This window comes from Pygoscelis adeliae, unplaced genomic scaffold (genome assembly GCF_000699105.1).
Source record: "Pygoscelis adeliae isolate BGI_AS28 unplaced genomic scaffold, ASM69910v1 Scaffold621, whole genome shotgun sequence".
Lineage (NCBI taxonomy): Eukaryota > Metazoa > Chordata > Aves > Sphenisciformes > Spheniscidae > Pygoscelis > Pygoscelis adeliae.
The window spans coordinates 724,588-739,004 of NW_008824052.1; the positions used below are offsets into that span (position 1 = coordinate 724,588).

Here is a 14,417-nt window from a genome sequence, read left to right on the forward strand (position 1 = left end):
TATTTTTGCTCTCAGTTTCTGCAACTGGGAAGGGATTCATGTATGTGAGCAATTCTCATTGAGCTTACACAATCAATATTTCCTTCATCAAGGAACAGATACAAAAACAAAGCCTTGTTTTCAAATAAGTTCCTTGATGTTCTCATAAAACCATTTCCTAAACATTCAGACTTTTTGTAGGCTGCCATATATGCATTTTATATGCCCAGATTCCATTACTAGGGAAATGGCTACTTTGTTTGCAGGAGGCCTTGTCTTCTCAGAGTACGGAAAACCCATTTGCTCTGCATTCTTCAAAAATACGGGGTTGGGTTTTTTTTTGCATATGCTGATGTCTCTTCCACAGCAGATTCATTACCTTTCTGCAACAAACGTACAAGTTCACACAGATCCTTCCAGAGCCTTCATGCTCTGAAATTCTCTTCTTACTGTCACTTTGGTTTGTCTCATCATTATTAGCAGACCTGCAGAATACATTAGAAATTTAAAATTCATAATTAAGTTGATAACATTTAGTTAGATCAGTATTTGAAATATCACAAAATATTTACCTATGTACTTCCACACTTGTAATTGAGGTCTTCCATTTTCTTCCCCCAAATTTTCCATCATAGTAAAGACAATTCGATTTGAAAACATCTTCCCCTTTCTCTTTTGTAATTCCAAATTGGATTACAATCCACTTTCACTGCTTCGACACAATTCAAGTCTGATCTTTGCCAGGCAAGTCTGCAAGGCCATAAGCTCAACTGGATGGCACCTCTATGGTTTGGATAGAAATGTATGAATTTTTGAACGCTACGTAAGATGAATTCACAATTTCAGAGATCATTCTGGGAAGCAACAGTAGAACCCTGTTGATTTTAAGAGGAACCCTGTTGATGAAGGAAAAAACAGCAGAGGAAATAAGGGATGACAAGTAGAATCCTATCTGTAGACTTGGTCTACAGAAACCATGAATGCAGCTTGGTTTACTCGTGTTTACTATTTCCTACATCCTTCCATCGGTTTCCGCTGAAGATATCAAAGTATCAACAGAAAACATAGGCCTCCACTGCTATAAGAATAGTGCTTATAACAGAGAAAGCATGCTGGTAGCAGGACTAAATCCACAGCTCCATGTCCAGAAACATTTCCACTAAAGAAATCAAGTATGTGAAAGTCTCAACCATACCGCTACCTCTCTCTGAGGATCTCTCTTTTGTACAGGTGACAGGAACAGAAGCAGGAGAAGAGGACATGGAAATATACTACAGCTATTAAAAGACTATACAGCAATACAAGTGTATCAGGGACTATATCATGACTGCCACAGTCACAAAAACTAATGTCAGGATTAGTTGAAACTACAGGAGTTGAAAATCTCAGCTACAATGGTCTTTTAACGTTCAATCCTCGATGGATTACTTGTGTCAAAACTTCTATTTTGAGGGGGGAAAAAAAAAGGATCAAAATCTGTCCAAGTTCCTGTAACACCCATCTATTTTCATGAGAGCTTGGCCTTGGGTGTTCAGCATAAACTGCTGCCATGTAAGCTAAAGAGCTATCTATCTACCATCATTAGCAGCAGTCACTGAACACCGGGAACAGATCACCAGCCCCAGAGAACAGTCTGCCCCAGTACAGCTCTCCTAATTCCTACAGTACCAGGGAGAATTTGCCCTGCAGGTATTCCCAGAAAATGGATCAGAAAACAGGACTCTGGAACCCTACGGTTAAACACGTAAGCAAAGTCAAAAGTCGGAGTTCAGTTAGTACTTCATTTGACTCCCCAAAGTCAAATTCATAGACTCCCCATCCAGATAAGAACAGTCTGGCCCTGTGCCATCCTACTCCCTGCCTCAAGGCACCAAAGTACAGCATTTGTTGGTCCAGCAGCAGATTAACAGTAACACAGCTCAAGTGCCACTGAGGACTGTAAGCAAAGTGGAAGGAGGAATTTTTTACTTTTACATTTGTTAGATTTTATCCAGCTTTTGCAGAAAAGCAGTTTTAGTGGGACAATGGAAAAAATATTTTCCAAGGTAATTACTTCTCATTAGAAAATTCCCTGGAAAGAGACATCTGCTTCTCGAAAGCCCAGATACATCCTGTGTAAAAAGGAAAAAAAGCTATACAACAGAACGTCCAACTCCATAACAGATGACATAAGTCATTGACAAATGAAGTGATACACATGTGCATATACATATCTGATACAAACACATAGGAAATCCATCAACAAGTACCACAGCTAGAAGGAAAAAAATTAAATACATTCTGAATAACTTTTTCAATTAAAGAGCTACCTCAGAGAGCCAAATTTGTTAGATTAACCATAACCAAGTTTGTGGAAAAAGTGCACACACATACGTGTGACAAAGTTGTATTTTCCCCTATCATCTTCCCTTTGGCTGCCAAACACACAGTTGACAAAGCATAAACCCACTAGCATTTAAAGGAGAAAAGCAAGGGAAATATTGCCAATGAAACCACACAAGCAAGAAAGAAATACAGAACCTGGCTTTATCACCTCCAACTTCTACCCTAAGGCACAACTTATGTACCTTTACAACGCTGCAGTTGTCATACAAGTCTTCATAGCTTAACCATATGAAAAAGTTGCTTAAATTTTTCACCTACTGTCACATTCTAGGAAATCTCTTCTTAGACTTGAGACCAATTTTTACATCACCCCAGCTTTTTCTCCCAAGAAACACTCAAATATGCTTTGCGGTCCTTATCACACACTAGCAACAGTTTGGTCAAGCTACATTTCCTCCAGCAGATAGGCCTTCATCTGTCACAGAGACATAAAATTGCACATTATCTCCAGTGGATGTAAAAAAAGTCATCCTCATCTGCAGTTACATATACAAATACATGTAAAACAGTAATACTTCTGCTTTTACTTTTATTTCAAAACAGTATTGCACATACAAGTTACTGTTTGGAAAGAAGCACACCAAAGTGATCCTTTGCTGAGACTAAATAAATACTTTCTTAAAATAATTCATGACTAGTCTGAATCTGTGATTTTCTGTTTTTACTATTAATTGAAGGAGACTTTAGAAATCGACTAAAGCAAGAGAACCTGTTAATTACAGTGCCTGTACTAAATACAAGCAACACAGACAATGTTTTGAGACAATGATCTGTAATTGCAGATATCATAAAACTTTGCAGATTGCCAAAGTTCAACTAATTAAGACTTAGTGATTCTCCACCCTGGGCTGGGTTACACCAGTTACAGATGGGATCGCAAACCAACTTCATTAAATTTGTTACACTCTGGATCATGAGCCTGGCTGAAACAAGGCTGAGAATCAAAATGAAGTCAAAGCCCAAAATAGTTTGGGATGTGTTGCCCAACACAAACACACAGCAAGAGACTTACGGGATCAACCTAAAGATACTCTAGTCCTACACTACTAACATTTCACCACCCTGTGCCTTCTCCAGCAACATATACCAAATTTAATACCATCAGGTTGGGAAAAGGGTAGTTTCTTATCTTGGAAGACCTTGTCAAATCAGATTTTTTTTTTTAAGTTACATTAGCATAGTGAAAGAGGAAGACAAAAACCATTTAACTGAGGAGTATTTCTACTCGAGCTGAACTGCCAGTCAGTAAATACTGGCAACTTATTTATCACCTAAGAACAAAGTTTTTAAAAAATAAATAAAACACACTAGATGCTGTTGTGAAATGAAAGCATCCTGAGAATTTAAGATCATTATAGGTAGAATTCCAACTAAAAAATATTTGCAAAGAGACAAGAAGTTTCCATTCATAAGTCATGGGAGCCAAGTCTGCACTTCATTAAAAAAAAATCTAGCTAGCTCTCCTGTTTTCCAGAACATATTATTTTATCTAAGCAAAGTTTATATATGCTTTGAGCCATTCCTACTTGGAAAAAAAGGAATTTTAAAGTAATCTTCTATTTACAAAGAAAGGAGAGAGTATCACACATGCACACAAATTTACAGCATCTGAAACAGTGCCCAATTCAATTTAAAAGTCTTGTAAACTTCTTTCTTCAACAACTCAAGGTCATAAATAACTGCACTATTTGTACCACCCTACTGTTCACTTAAGAGTCCACATTTAGAAAAGCCTATTCATATTATCTACAAATTTGCAGAAAAGCACAGTCTTACATGAAGCTGCGATTTTATATAGTTAGTTTTTTATATAAACGTTTGGGGACTTTCAGGTTGGTTGAAGGAAAACACAGCCCTTAGTCATATGCTAATTTTCCAACAAAGTTACAGCAAGGAGCTTCATCTAAAAATAGAATATGTATTTGTGCATTTCTGGTGCCCTGCCAAACCTCAGGAGGGCTTTAGTTTCTAAATAGGATAACCATTAGTGGACAGAAATTTACTTTTTTTGTAGTCTGCATAGTTAGAAGGTAACTTTGAGATGCATTTTAAATAGATAACTTCAAAGTATGACGATTACACAACATAGCTCCAAGAAAAATGCTAACCCCTTTATCCTTAAGCATATCTGTATTCAAGAGAAATAAAATGTTTTTTCCACATACTACTTCACCAACATTTTGTCTCTTCATACCAAGAGATCCATTTTCATAGCATTTTTAACTTGATTATTCATAGATATGCCTGCAATCACTAAATCAGGTCTGTCACCATGCAAAAGAATTCAATACAACCTTGCATCAGTGAAATTGTCAGTAGTACATGGCTAAATAATTCCGCCAATACCCTTCCGTAGCAAATACCCTTCTGTCAGGCCATTTTTAAGTATAACCAAGCTGGAATCCGTTTGAAGATTCCAGATATAAGAAAGAAAATGCTATTGCCAGCAGAGACTACTTGAGGGAGGGATTCATATGCTGTGTGCACATGTATATACTAATTGACAGATGAAGCTACTGCCATGAGAGCTAATATCTCTCTCTTTATGTGCTCCTATCATCCATCACTGCCTATTACATGTATCACATCTGACAGACCACAGTGACGGGTGTCTCACTAAAATGTGAGATGAGCAACACAGTGGGAAGAAAACCTGGAAGGTTACCATATACAGAACAAAATCTAACCCAACAGTATCAGATTTACACAAGATGGAGGGGCCTGTGTGCAGAGCATGAATGAGAAAAGACAAGAATTTTACACAAAACATAGGTCAGGAGTTGCAAAAAGACTGATAACCTTCTGGAGGTGGGCTTAGCTTAGACTCCAGTTTGCCTTAAAAGAGGCGAACATGAGCTGCTCCCTATTTCTGTAAGCACACATGCCCCCTTTCCCCCACTAAAATTACCGATGGCAAGAAGCAACACAGGATGCCTGTGTGTCAGACAACATTAATCCTTCATGCTTTGTCTATTACGTAAGACAATACCATGTTCACATGGAAGTATGCAAAGCCACTAGGTACTGCATTTTGAGACTGTGTGATAAAAGCATTGAGCAGAGAAACCTTATGTCTGCAGGTCTTTAGCAAACAAAATGCAGACAAGCTGTATCATACCTCCCTTCCAATGGACTGTCATGAAAGGAAATGCTTAATATGTTAAAGGTGTCTGAAAAGTCAGACTAAATCCATGAGCTAGACAAACAGATCAAGCATACGTTCCAAAAGTAAAAAAAAAAGCATGCTATGCAAGGTGAGCTACACGCCAAAGCTGTATGTGTAGATCTAAATCAGTAAAAATGGTGTTAAAACTGTAGACACAGACTCAAAGATGACCTAACTACTGGGTTATCCCAAGACAACCAACCAAACATTCAAGAAAAACACACCCAGATTTCTTCAAAAGAGCAGAGGTTTTTTTTACTTCTGATCCAAATTTCCGCAAGTAATGAACACTGTATCCCTTATGAGTTCCTGTTAAGTCCAAATGAAGATTCTACTTGAAAGTTTTCCTCAAAACAATCTACACTGCTTAAAGATTATTATTCAATGCTAACTGATAAATGCCCCAGAAAAACATTCTTTTGCTATTTTCTTTACATGTGTATGTTAGAGTCTTTACTGTTACCCTACTGATATGAGGTCTTATTACAAAAAGCCCAAGAAGTGTATTTATCAACCAAGCCTCCCCTTTGAAGGAAGGATATCACCTTTACAACCACCATGGGATGTGCACTGCAAAAACACTGAAGCCTTTATGAAGATAAAATGAAGTCTGAAAGGAAATCTTACTGTGATTTTAAATTTACAAAGTAACAGCTTGAGAAAGCCTCGGACATTTTCTGTAATACAGCCATTTGCCATTGTCTCTTGCCACTGTTGAAACAATCATTCCAAGAATATGAGTACCTAGATCTCTACTGCTTTCTAAACTAATAGTAACTTGGTTATTCAACACAAATCATTAGCTGCTGTAGAACTTCCATGAAGTTACAAGCTGATACTCAGTTAGTTATAGCATGCACCAGAGCATATAACCTGTTTTTCTTTCATCGTAACAGTTTCATTACTCACATTCTAGTAAAAGGTTTTACATGTAACTGAGCACACAAAGCTCTGGTATCCAGCACTGAGAATTATGAAAAAAACATCAGATTGACACAACATTCTTACTTTTAGCAGTTCAAAATAATGAAGACAGTGGTAAACAGGGGCAAGGAGCAGCCGGGGTAGAACATACTGAACAGCTTCTTTAAAACCTTCACCTATTGACTAGAAACAAAATAAGTTTCAGTCTTAAAACAATAGAAGTATTGAAGCAACAATATAATTTAACTAGAATAGGAATATCAATAATATGGCTTACTTAAAAGAAAGTTACCTGTAAATAAAATGCTGCTCCTGGCTTTGATAACTGACTTAGAAAATGATCATGAAAACCAGGTCGCAAAATATCTTGTGCATATGACTCATACGGATCAAATGCTAGTTCCTAAGAAGAAATACAGAATAATTTTACAAGAGTGATTTAATATCTAAACTTCATATTTCTTAAAGAAAATATATACGCTGCATAGGAGAGACTTTTCTGCATACTTTTTCCAAAACATGTATAGAGAAGAATCAATACTTTTATGTGCACAGACTCATGGAGTAATTCAGTCTGGAAGAGATCTCTGAAGGTCAACTGGTCCAATTCCCTGTTCAAAGCAGGGCCCACCTCAGGGCCAAAGCCAGATCCAGCGTCAAAGCTAGCTGAGGTTGCTCAGGGTCTCGTCCAGTTGAGTTCTGAGTACCTCCAAGAACAGAGGCACCAAAAACGCTCTGGGCAGCCTATTCCAATGTTCAATTGTTTTTGTTGCATGTTTTTTTTCCCCCAGTATCTAATCAGGATTACTCATTTTACCATTGTCATGCTCTCTCTCATCTCACCTCACAGTTCTCTACTGTGAACACCCAGTAAGAGCCTGCCTCAGTCTTTTCTACACCTTCCCTTCAGGTAACTGAAGACAGCAATAAGATCTCCTTCCTCAGACTTCTCTTTTTAAGACTTAATAAACTCAGCGCTCTTAACCCTCTTTGTACATCATGGGCCTCAACTCCTTAATCATCATGGCAACCCTCATGTATAAGCATATCTTGTACTAGGAAGACCAAAACCAGACACAGTACACCAGATGTGGTCTCAAGTGCTACACAGAAATGATCCCTCAACCTGCCAGCTACACTTTTCCTAATATAACCCAGTAGGCAGTTAGCCTTCACTGCCGATTCCTGAGGATCTCCAATCGCTGTCGAGCAGCACTGCTCCTCAGCCAGGCAGCTGGACCATTGCATAGGGTTGTTTGGTCCCAGGTGCAGAACTTCATGTTTGCCTTTACTCAACTCTATGAGGTTCCTGCAGGTCCATTTCTCCAGCCTGCCAGGTCCCCCAAAAAGTAGCCCTGTCCCCCTGTGCATCCCCCCACAATCTGGCATCACCTACCAACTTGTGTGCATGAGACAGACTGTCTCCCACAACACTAATATAGACATTAAACAGTATCAGCCCCAGTATCAAACCCTGAGGAATGCCACTTAACCCTTGGCCTCCAGATGGACTTCGTATTGCTGATGACAGTCCTTCAAGCCTGCCAGTCCAGCCAGTTTCCCACCCACTCTATAATTCAACCAGCTAGTCTACATCTCACCAAGCTGACTATAAGGATACTATGAGAGACTGTGCTGAAGGCCTTGCTTAAGTTCAGATAAGGGATATTAACTGCTCTTCCCTTTGTCCACGGAGTCAGCCATCTCCTTTTAGAAAGCAATCAAGTTCGTCAGGTACAGTTTGTCCTTCAGAAATCTGTACTGGCTGTTGACAATGACCTTCTAGTCCTTCACATGGCTGGATGTGGATTCCAGAAAGGTTTGCTAATCTTCTCAGGGACTGAGGAGAGGCTGACCAGCTTCTAGTTTCCAAGATCCTCCTCATCAGTCTTTTTGTGATTGGGCATAACACTTTATCACTATACCCTGGAGACCTCCACAACTCACCACTAAATTTCAAGAATTCTAGACAGCGGCCTTGCAATGACATTAGCCAGCTGCCTCAGCATCCTGCCCTGCCCCATAGGCTTGCATATATCCACCTTAGATCAATAGTCCCTAACTTTTTCTTTGACTTTCACCTCTCTCCCTCGATCTTTGGTAGCAGATCTAACTGGGAAACCTAGAAGCACATCTTGCCAGTAAAGACCAAGCAAAAGAGACGAGTACCTCAGTCCATTCCATGTCCTCCAGCACAGGGTCTCTCACCCCATGAGCAAGATACCCACGTTTTCTATCATCTTCTTTTTCATGCTATTTTACCTATACAAGCCCTTCTTGCTTTGCTTCACATTCCTCACCAAGTTTAACTCCAGCTGAGCTGCAGCCCTCAATACCATTTCCACCTGCCTAGACAATGCTTCTACATTCCTCCTGGGAAGTCTATGTTTCTTTTTGAATAGTAGAATCATTTAGGTTGGAAAAGACCCTTAAGATCGAGTCCAACTATAAACCTAACACTACCAAGTCCATCACTAAACCATGTCCCTAAGCACCACGTCTACACGTCTTTACCTCCAGGGATGGTGACTCAACCACTTCCCTGGGCAGCCTGTTCCAGTGCTTGATAACCCTTTCAGTGAAGAAATTTTTCCTAATATCCAATCTAAACCTCCCCTGGCGCAACTTGAGGCCATTTCCTCTCGTTCTATCACTTGCTACTTGGTAGGAGAGACCGACACCCACCTTGCTACAACGTCCTTTCAAGTAGTTGTAGAGCGCAATAAGGTCTCCCCCTCAGCCTCCTTTTCTCCAGATCAAAACAACCCCAGTTCCCTCAGCTGCTCCTCACAGGACTTGTTCTCTAGACACTTCACCAGCTTTGTCGCTCTTCTTTGGATGCGCTCCAGCACCTCAATGTCTTTCCTGTAGTGAGGGGCCCGAGTTTGGTTAAACACGGAACTCCAAACTGCACTTGTCCTTGCCTCCTGCTACACCTACCCTTTTTCTTATGGACTGGGAATGCATATTCCTTGTGCTTTGAACACACCATCTTTGAAAATAAAACAGCTCTCCTGAGCCTTTCTACCCTCAAGGCAGCCACCAATGTGATCCTGCCTCCCAATTCCCTGAACAAGCTAACTCTACTCTCCCAAAGCCCAGGGTCTTCAGCCTGCTTATCTCCTGCACTTTTCTCAGGACCTTAAACTCTACCATCTCTACCACCTGCGACCAAGCCTGCCATTAGCTATGATGTTCCTGCCAGTTCTTCCTTGTTCATGAGAAAGAGGTCAAGTGCAGCACCTTTCTCAGTTGGCCTATCAGCATGTGCCACAAAAGACTGTCCCCAGTGTCCTCCAGAAATAATCTGGATTACTTGAACCACAGGAAGTTGTCTGCCCAGCAGATGTCAGGAAGGTTATTCTCCTGAAAGAACCAGGGCCTGTGATAAGGAGATGACTCCTACTTGTTTAGAGAAGATTTTGGCCACTTGTCAACTGGGCAATCTTTGCAGGAAAAGCTTTACCACAACATGCCCTTTGGTGGGCTCCTCCTCTGATCCTGATCCTTAAGCATTCAACCAGCTCATCATTCATTCCGTAACAGAGCTCCATGTATTTGAGCTGATCTGTTGTTAAGCCTCCTGGCCTCATCTTCCCCACCTGTCCTTCTTGAGTGCCTGTATTCGTTCATACAGCCCTCCATCATGCAACCCTTCCTGCCATGTTGCTAATTCCAGTGACATGACAGCTCTGCAGCTGTGCACAGACTCCCAGACCCTCCTATCTGTACATGAGCACATGCACCCTGGGGAAACAAGACACTTCAGATGAGCCTTTGGTCATCCCACCTTCTCAGGAGGAAGGTGCAAGAGCCTTTGTTGTCATGCTTTCCGTTACGCATGTCCCCTTCTCCTCTCAATTCTTCGATCTGCAAGCTTCGGTCTCCATATACTAATGAGCCTAGTTCAAAAGTTGTCCTCACCAGTTTAGCAAGCCTGTTGGCAAAGAAGCCCTTGTTCCACTTTGTCTTTCCACAGCAATCTTGATCTACAGCCAATTTACAGGCTACTTCCATTTCTGTCAAAGTCTAGCCACAGGTGTCATTCCTCCCACCCCATGCTCTCTAAAGTTTAAACAGGCCTATAAAAACTGAGGTTTGGAGACTAAAAAAGTAAAAGGACTCTCAAAAATGGGCATTCTATTCATCATGGTGGGGCTGGAAGAAGAGATCTCAACCTAAACAAAGGCAGCTAGAACAGAGATGCACTTAGCATCTAAGTGCAAGTCATTAAAATACATATGAATAGCAAAAAAAAATCCCAAGTATTTTCTTACCTCTGCCATGTCTTCAAAACAGCTGCCTACTAGTGGATGAGGACTACCTTCATCTGTCATTTCAACAGTGTCTTCTATATGACCCAATAACTTCACACTAAGTTCATGAATGTCCGATATACGACTAAATATATTTTCCACATCCTGCAAAAAGCAACAGAACCAGACAAAAATCAACAGGGAATTGGATACAATTTCTAAGAGGAAGAATGTTATGTGCAAAGCTACTCTGTTATTATATAAAAGTCAGGTACTTCCTTAAGTCGAACAAGATTTTACAATATATTTTATTATATACTTTCTGTATAGTTTATATAAGATCATAGAATTTATTTTTAAAATAATGACTATATCTATGTATAAATATATAAAAATTTACAATTATTCAAACATGGCAAAGAACAAGTGACAAATCAAATTACAGACCTGCAAGTGAATATAGTAAATTGGGTGGTTTCTTCCACAGTTCTACAAAACCAGTGCTTCCCCACAAGCGCTCCTTTACTATTTCCATTTCAGAACTTGAGAGAAGTGCATCCTCTACTATTCATATGTTAAACTGGACAATAGTTAAGTTCTAGAAGTGTTCATCTAGATTTGTAGATATTATAGTAGGGGTTTTTTTGTTTGTAGTTTGTAAAAATACTTACATGAGATGAAAACAGTTTGGAGTTGGAGGCATATGGCTCTCTAAAAACTCTGATAATGAGATTTAGTTCCCTTATATATTGTCGAACCTCTGCCATAAATGACTTTACTAGGTCATAATAGGTTTGCTCCCCTGAGGTGGAGGGTTCCTCATCAGATAAAGTTAGTGCACTTAAATCTTCTACATCTTGATGGAACATATCCATTAATACCTAGGTAACAAAGAGGGGGAAATCCACAAAATGAGAACAACTTCTTTTCAAGACCTACCAGTAAGTTACCAGTAAAGGAAGTCTATTATTCCCATGAAATCAGACTGATCAGCAGTAAGATCTATGTATTATCATTCTGCAATTGGTTGAGCATTACAAAAGCAATATTAATTGCTATGAATTTGCAAGTCATTATTTGCAGTGGCAATTTCTGAAGAATTCCCAGTCATTTAGACGAATCCAGGCATCTCTCCAAGAACCTGGTCCTAAAATCAATTACAATTTTAAGAGGTCTATGAAGTATACAGACACATTTAGCTGTATTCTATTACTCTGAATTAGCCGTGCATAATCTAAATTTCTAAAGGTACTACTATATTATCTGAAGTCAAAAAGTGTGTGCATTTTGGCTCTTCAGCTTTAGCTTTAACAGGAAGTCACACATGATCATGCTCAGAACCCTGTAATCTATCTGTGATGAATACTGGCCTGCCCACACACTGTACGTGGCCTGGTTTCTGTCCTTAGTAACTCCTGAGTTCTCTTGTTAAAACGGACCCTCGAAGAAGCGCACCAGCTTCAGAAAAGGTGGCAGTCACCTTGCAGAACTACATAGACAAAAGGACCTCTAAAAACTTTGACTACAAGCAAGGCTTACCAAATGCAAGCAATTAATAATTCGAACTTCTCAAGAAAAGTAGATCACTGAGCACTTCTTCCAAACATGGTATTTGAGCCAGGAGTCATTACAATGACTTAGCAAGTGGCAAACAGAAACCACGCTTTGGGTTGCTTCCATGATACTCAAAGAACATCTTAAAGGTAAACTAGATAAGTTGACTGCAAATTAGTAAAAGGCACCCTAATTTGAAGTATCTTTAGCAGAAAGAAAACCTAAAGCAGGTCCACAAACAATCTAAAATGATGTGGATGTATTCTCACGCTAAATCCAAAACACAGCACTATACCGGCTACTAGGAAGAAAATTAACTCCATCCCAGCCAAAACCAGGACACAAGTCTTTATAACAAGCCAGCATAAGATGCAGTTCAACATACAAGATGACTTTGTCCTGGGATAGACAGATGGGGCAGCATTTATAAACAAATCTCCTGCTCAGAGCTACACCCCTTCCAGGAAGTCATCAAGTGTATCAAACAATGCATGCAAACTTCAAAATAAATTACAACTTAAGTGCTGCTTGCCAGCCTCCCTTCCGAACAGATGGAGGTGAAGCCATGGCAACCTACGTCTGTTACTGCAGAGACTGACATGACTGCTGTCAATCACTGAAAAGACTGAGGAAAAGACTGCAGGATCAAAGCTGTAAATACTCCTCTGAGAACTTCCCTAGGAGGGAAGGCTAACACATTAAACATGAACTAGAGTTTTTAAAATGGAAGAAAACAGAATGAAAAAGTGTTTTTCAAAATAATTATAAAACTGGAGATCAAGAATTAAACTTCTGAACAAGCCACAAACAAACATGACATTTAACCTGGTATTTACAGTAAAAGCCTTCCTTCTTTAAAGCATATTACAGGCGCTTCTCCAGAAGACATGTCAGTTAACCAAGCTGTTGACTACTGATCTTAGACAAATGAACTATTCTGCAAGAGAATACTTGGGGAATCTGTAAGTTCAAGAGATGGTCTGGTAGGTTCATCAGACTTGAATATTGGAAGAAACACACCTACCTAGAGCAGTCATTCTTCACCCAGGTCTTGTCCTAACACTCCTTAAAAATATACAGGTCTAGTGAAGAGAGAAATGGGCACACAGCAGGTTTTCTCTCCTAGTGAGTCAAAGGTCCCTGCTACACACCCTGGTCTTAAGCTTCTCTGAAAGCAGAACAATGGACATTTTGCATTAAGACTGACTTCTTCTGAAGCTCCAAGAACAGAAGGTGATTCATCTTTCAAAGCCAGTGAACGTACATGGAACTCAGGAGAATCCTAACTAATTCTGGGGAATGGGACATTATAGGGTCACTACTGTAGGAAATTACATGGAATAACGCAGGTATTCAAGGAGGCCCCAACATTTATAACTTTACTTCACGGACGCAGTTCTAGCACATACTTGAGCTGGAAGATTCCAGGCTGTATTCACAAGGTGCATGTCTCACTACTATGAAATCCACAGAAACAAATTAAAGTAATTATACCCCAGATACTGAATTCAGAGCAATCAGAAGCACAGATAGAAGAAAAACAGCTTGCATTTTAGTTGAGTTTGGTTTCTGCAGACAAGGCAAAATTTTCCAGATGGATGGACGGCACAAAAGCAAGTGTGAAAGTACTTGAGAAAAAAATGATACACAGGGTCAAGAAACTGTTCTGGTTGTTTTGTTTCAAAAAATAAGAACAAGCAGAACATGTTATGGGTATGAACATAATATACTATGAAGTTTCTTGATGCAACTGGAAAGAAAACACTTTGGGAGCACCTTTCAATGGCTTGTTCTGCTGAGGCAGTAAACCAACAGGCCTGCTTTAGAGCCTTTCAAAAGTTTCTTCTGTGTACATATCAAAGAGTTCCTCCAATGCAATGTAATGGAAGTTCCTAAATCAACTTCACCATGGCTCTTCTGCTCACCACCTTTCCTAGGATAGAAAGAAGCATGCAGCAACAGCACTTGTTCCTGTTATTATTCTATGACAAATATTCAAACATACACCTTCAAACCCTGCCCTAATGACTCAGGCAGATATGCCCAAAAGCAAGAATGACCAAGACTACTGTCCTAACTGAGAAGTACTTGACTATTAAGACCTCACCAGATATCTTACGAGAGAGTAAAGAGAGGTGAAGAAAGTAGGATGA

At 39.8% G+C, this 14,417-nt stretch overlaps 1 protein-coding gene across 1 annotated transcript in view; it reads right to left on the bottom strand.

The window, feature by feature from the left end:
* The window catches only part of SOS1 (son of sevenless homolog 1 (Drosophila)), a 53,668-nt gene that overhangs the window by 24,560 nt on the left and 14,691 nt on the right, over positions 1 to 14,417 (bottom strand). Inside the window, exons 6-9 of the mRNA XM_009333731.1 lie at positions 11,382 to 11,591; positions 10,732 to 10,875; positions 6,747 to 6,857; positions 6,539 to 6,637 (exon numbers count right to left, since the gene is read on the bottom strand). Coding sequence (XP_009332006.1) covers positions 6,539 to 6,637; positions 6,747 to 6,857; positions 10,732 to 10,875; positions 11,382 to 11,591 — 564 coding nt within the window. The remainder of the gene's footprint in view (positions 1 to 6,538; positions 6,638 to 6,746; positions 6,858 to 10,731; positions 10,876 to 11,381; positions 11,592 to 14,417) is intronic.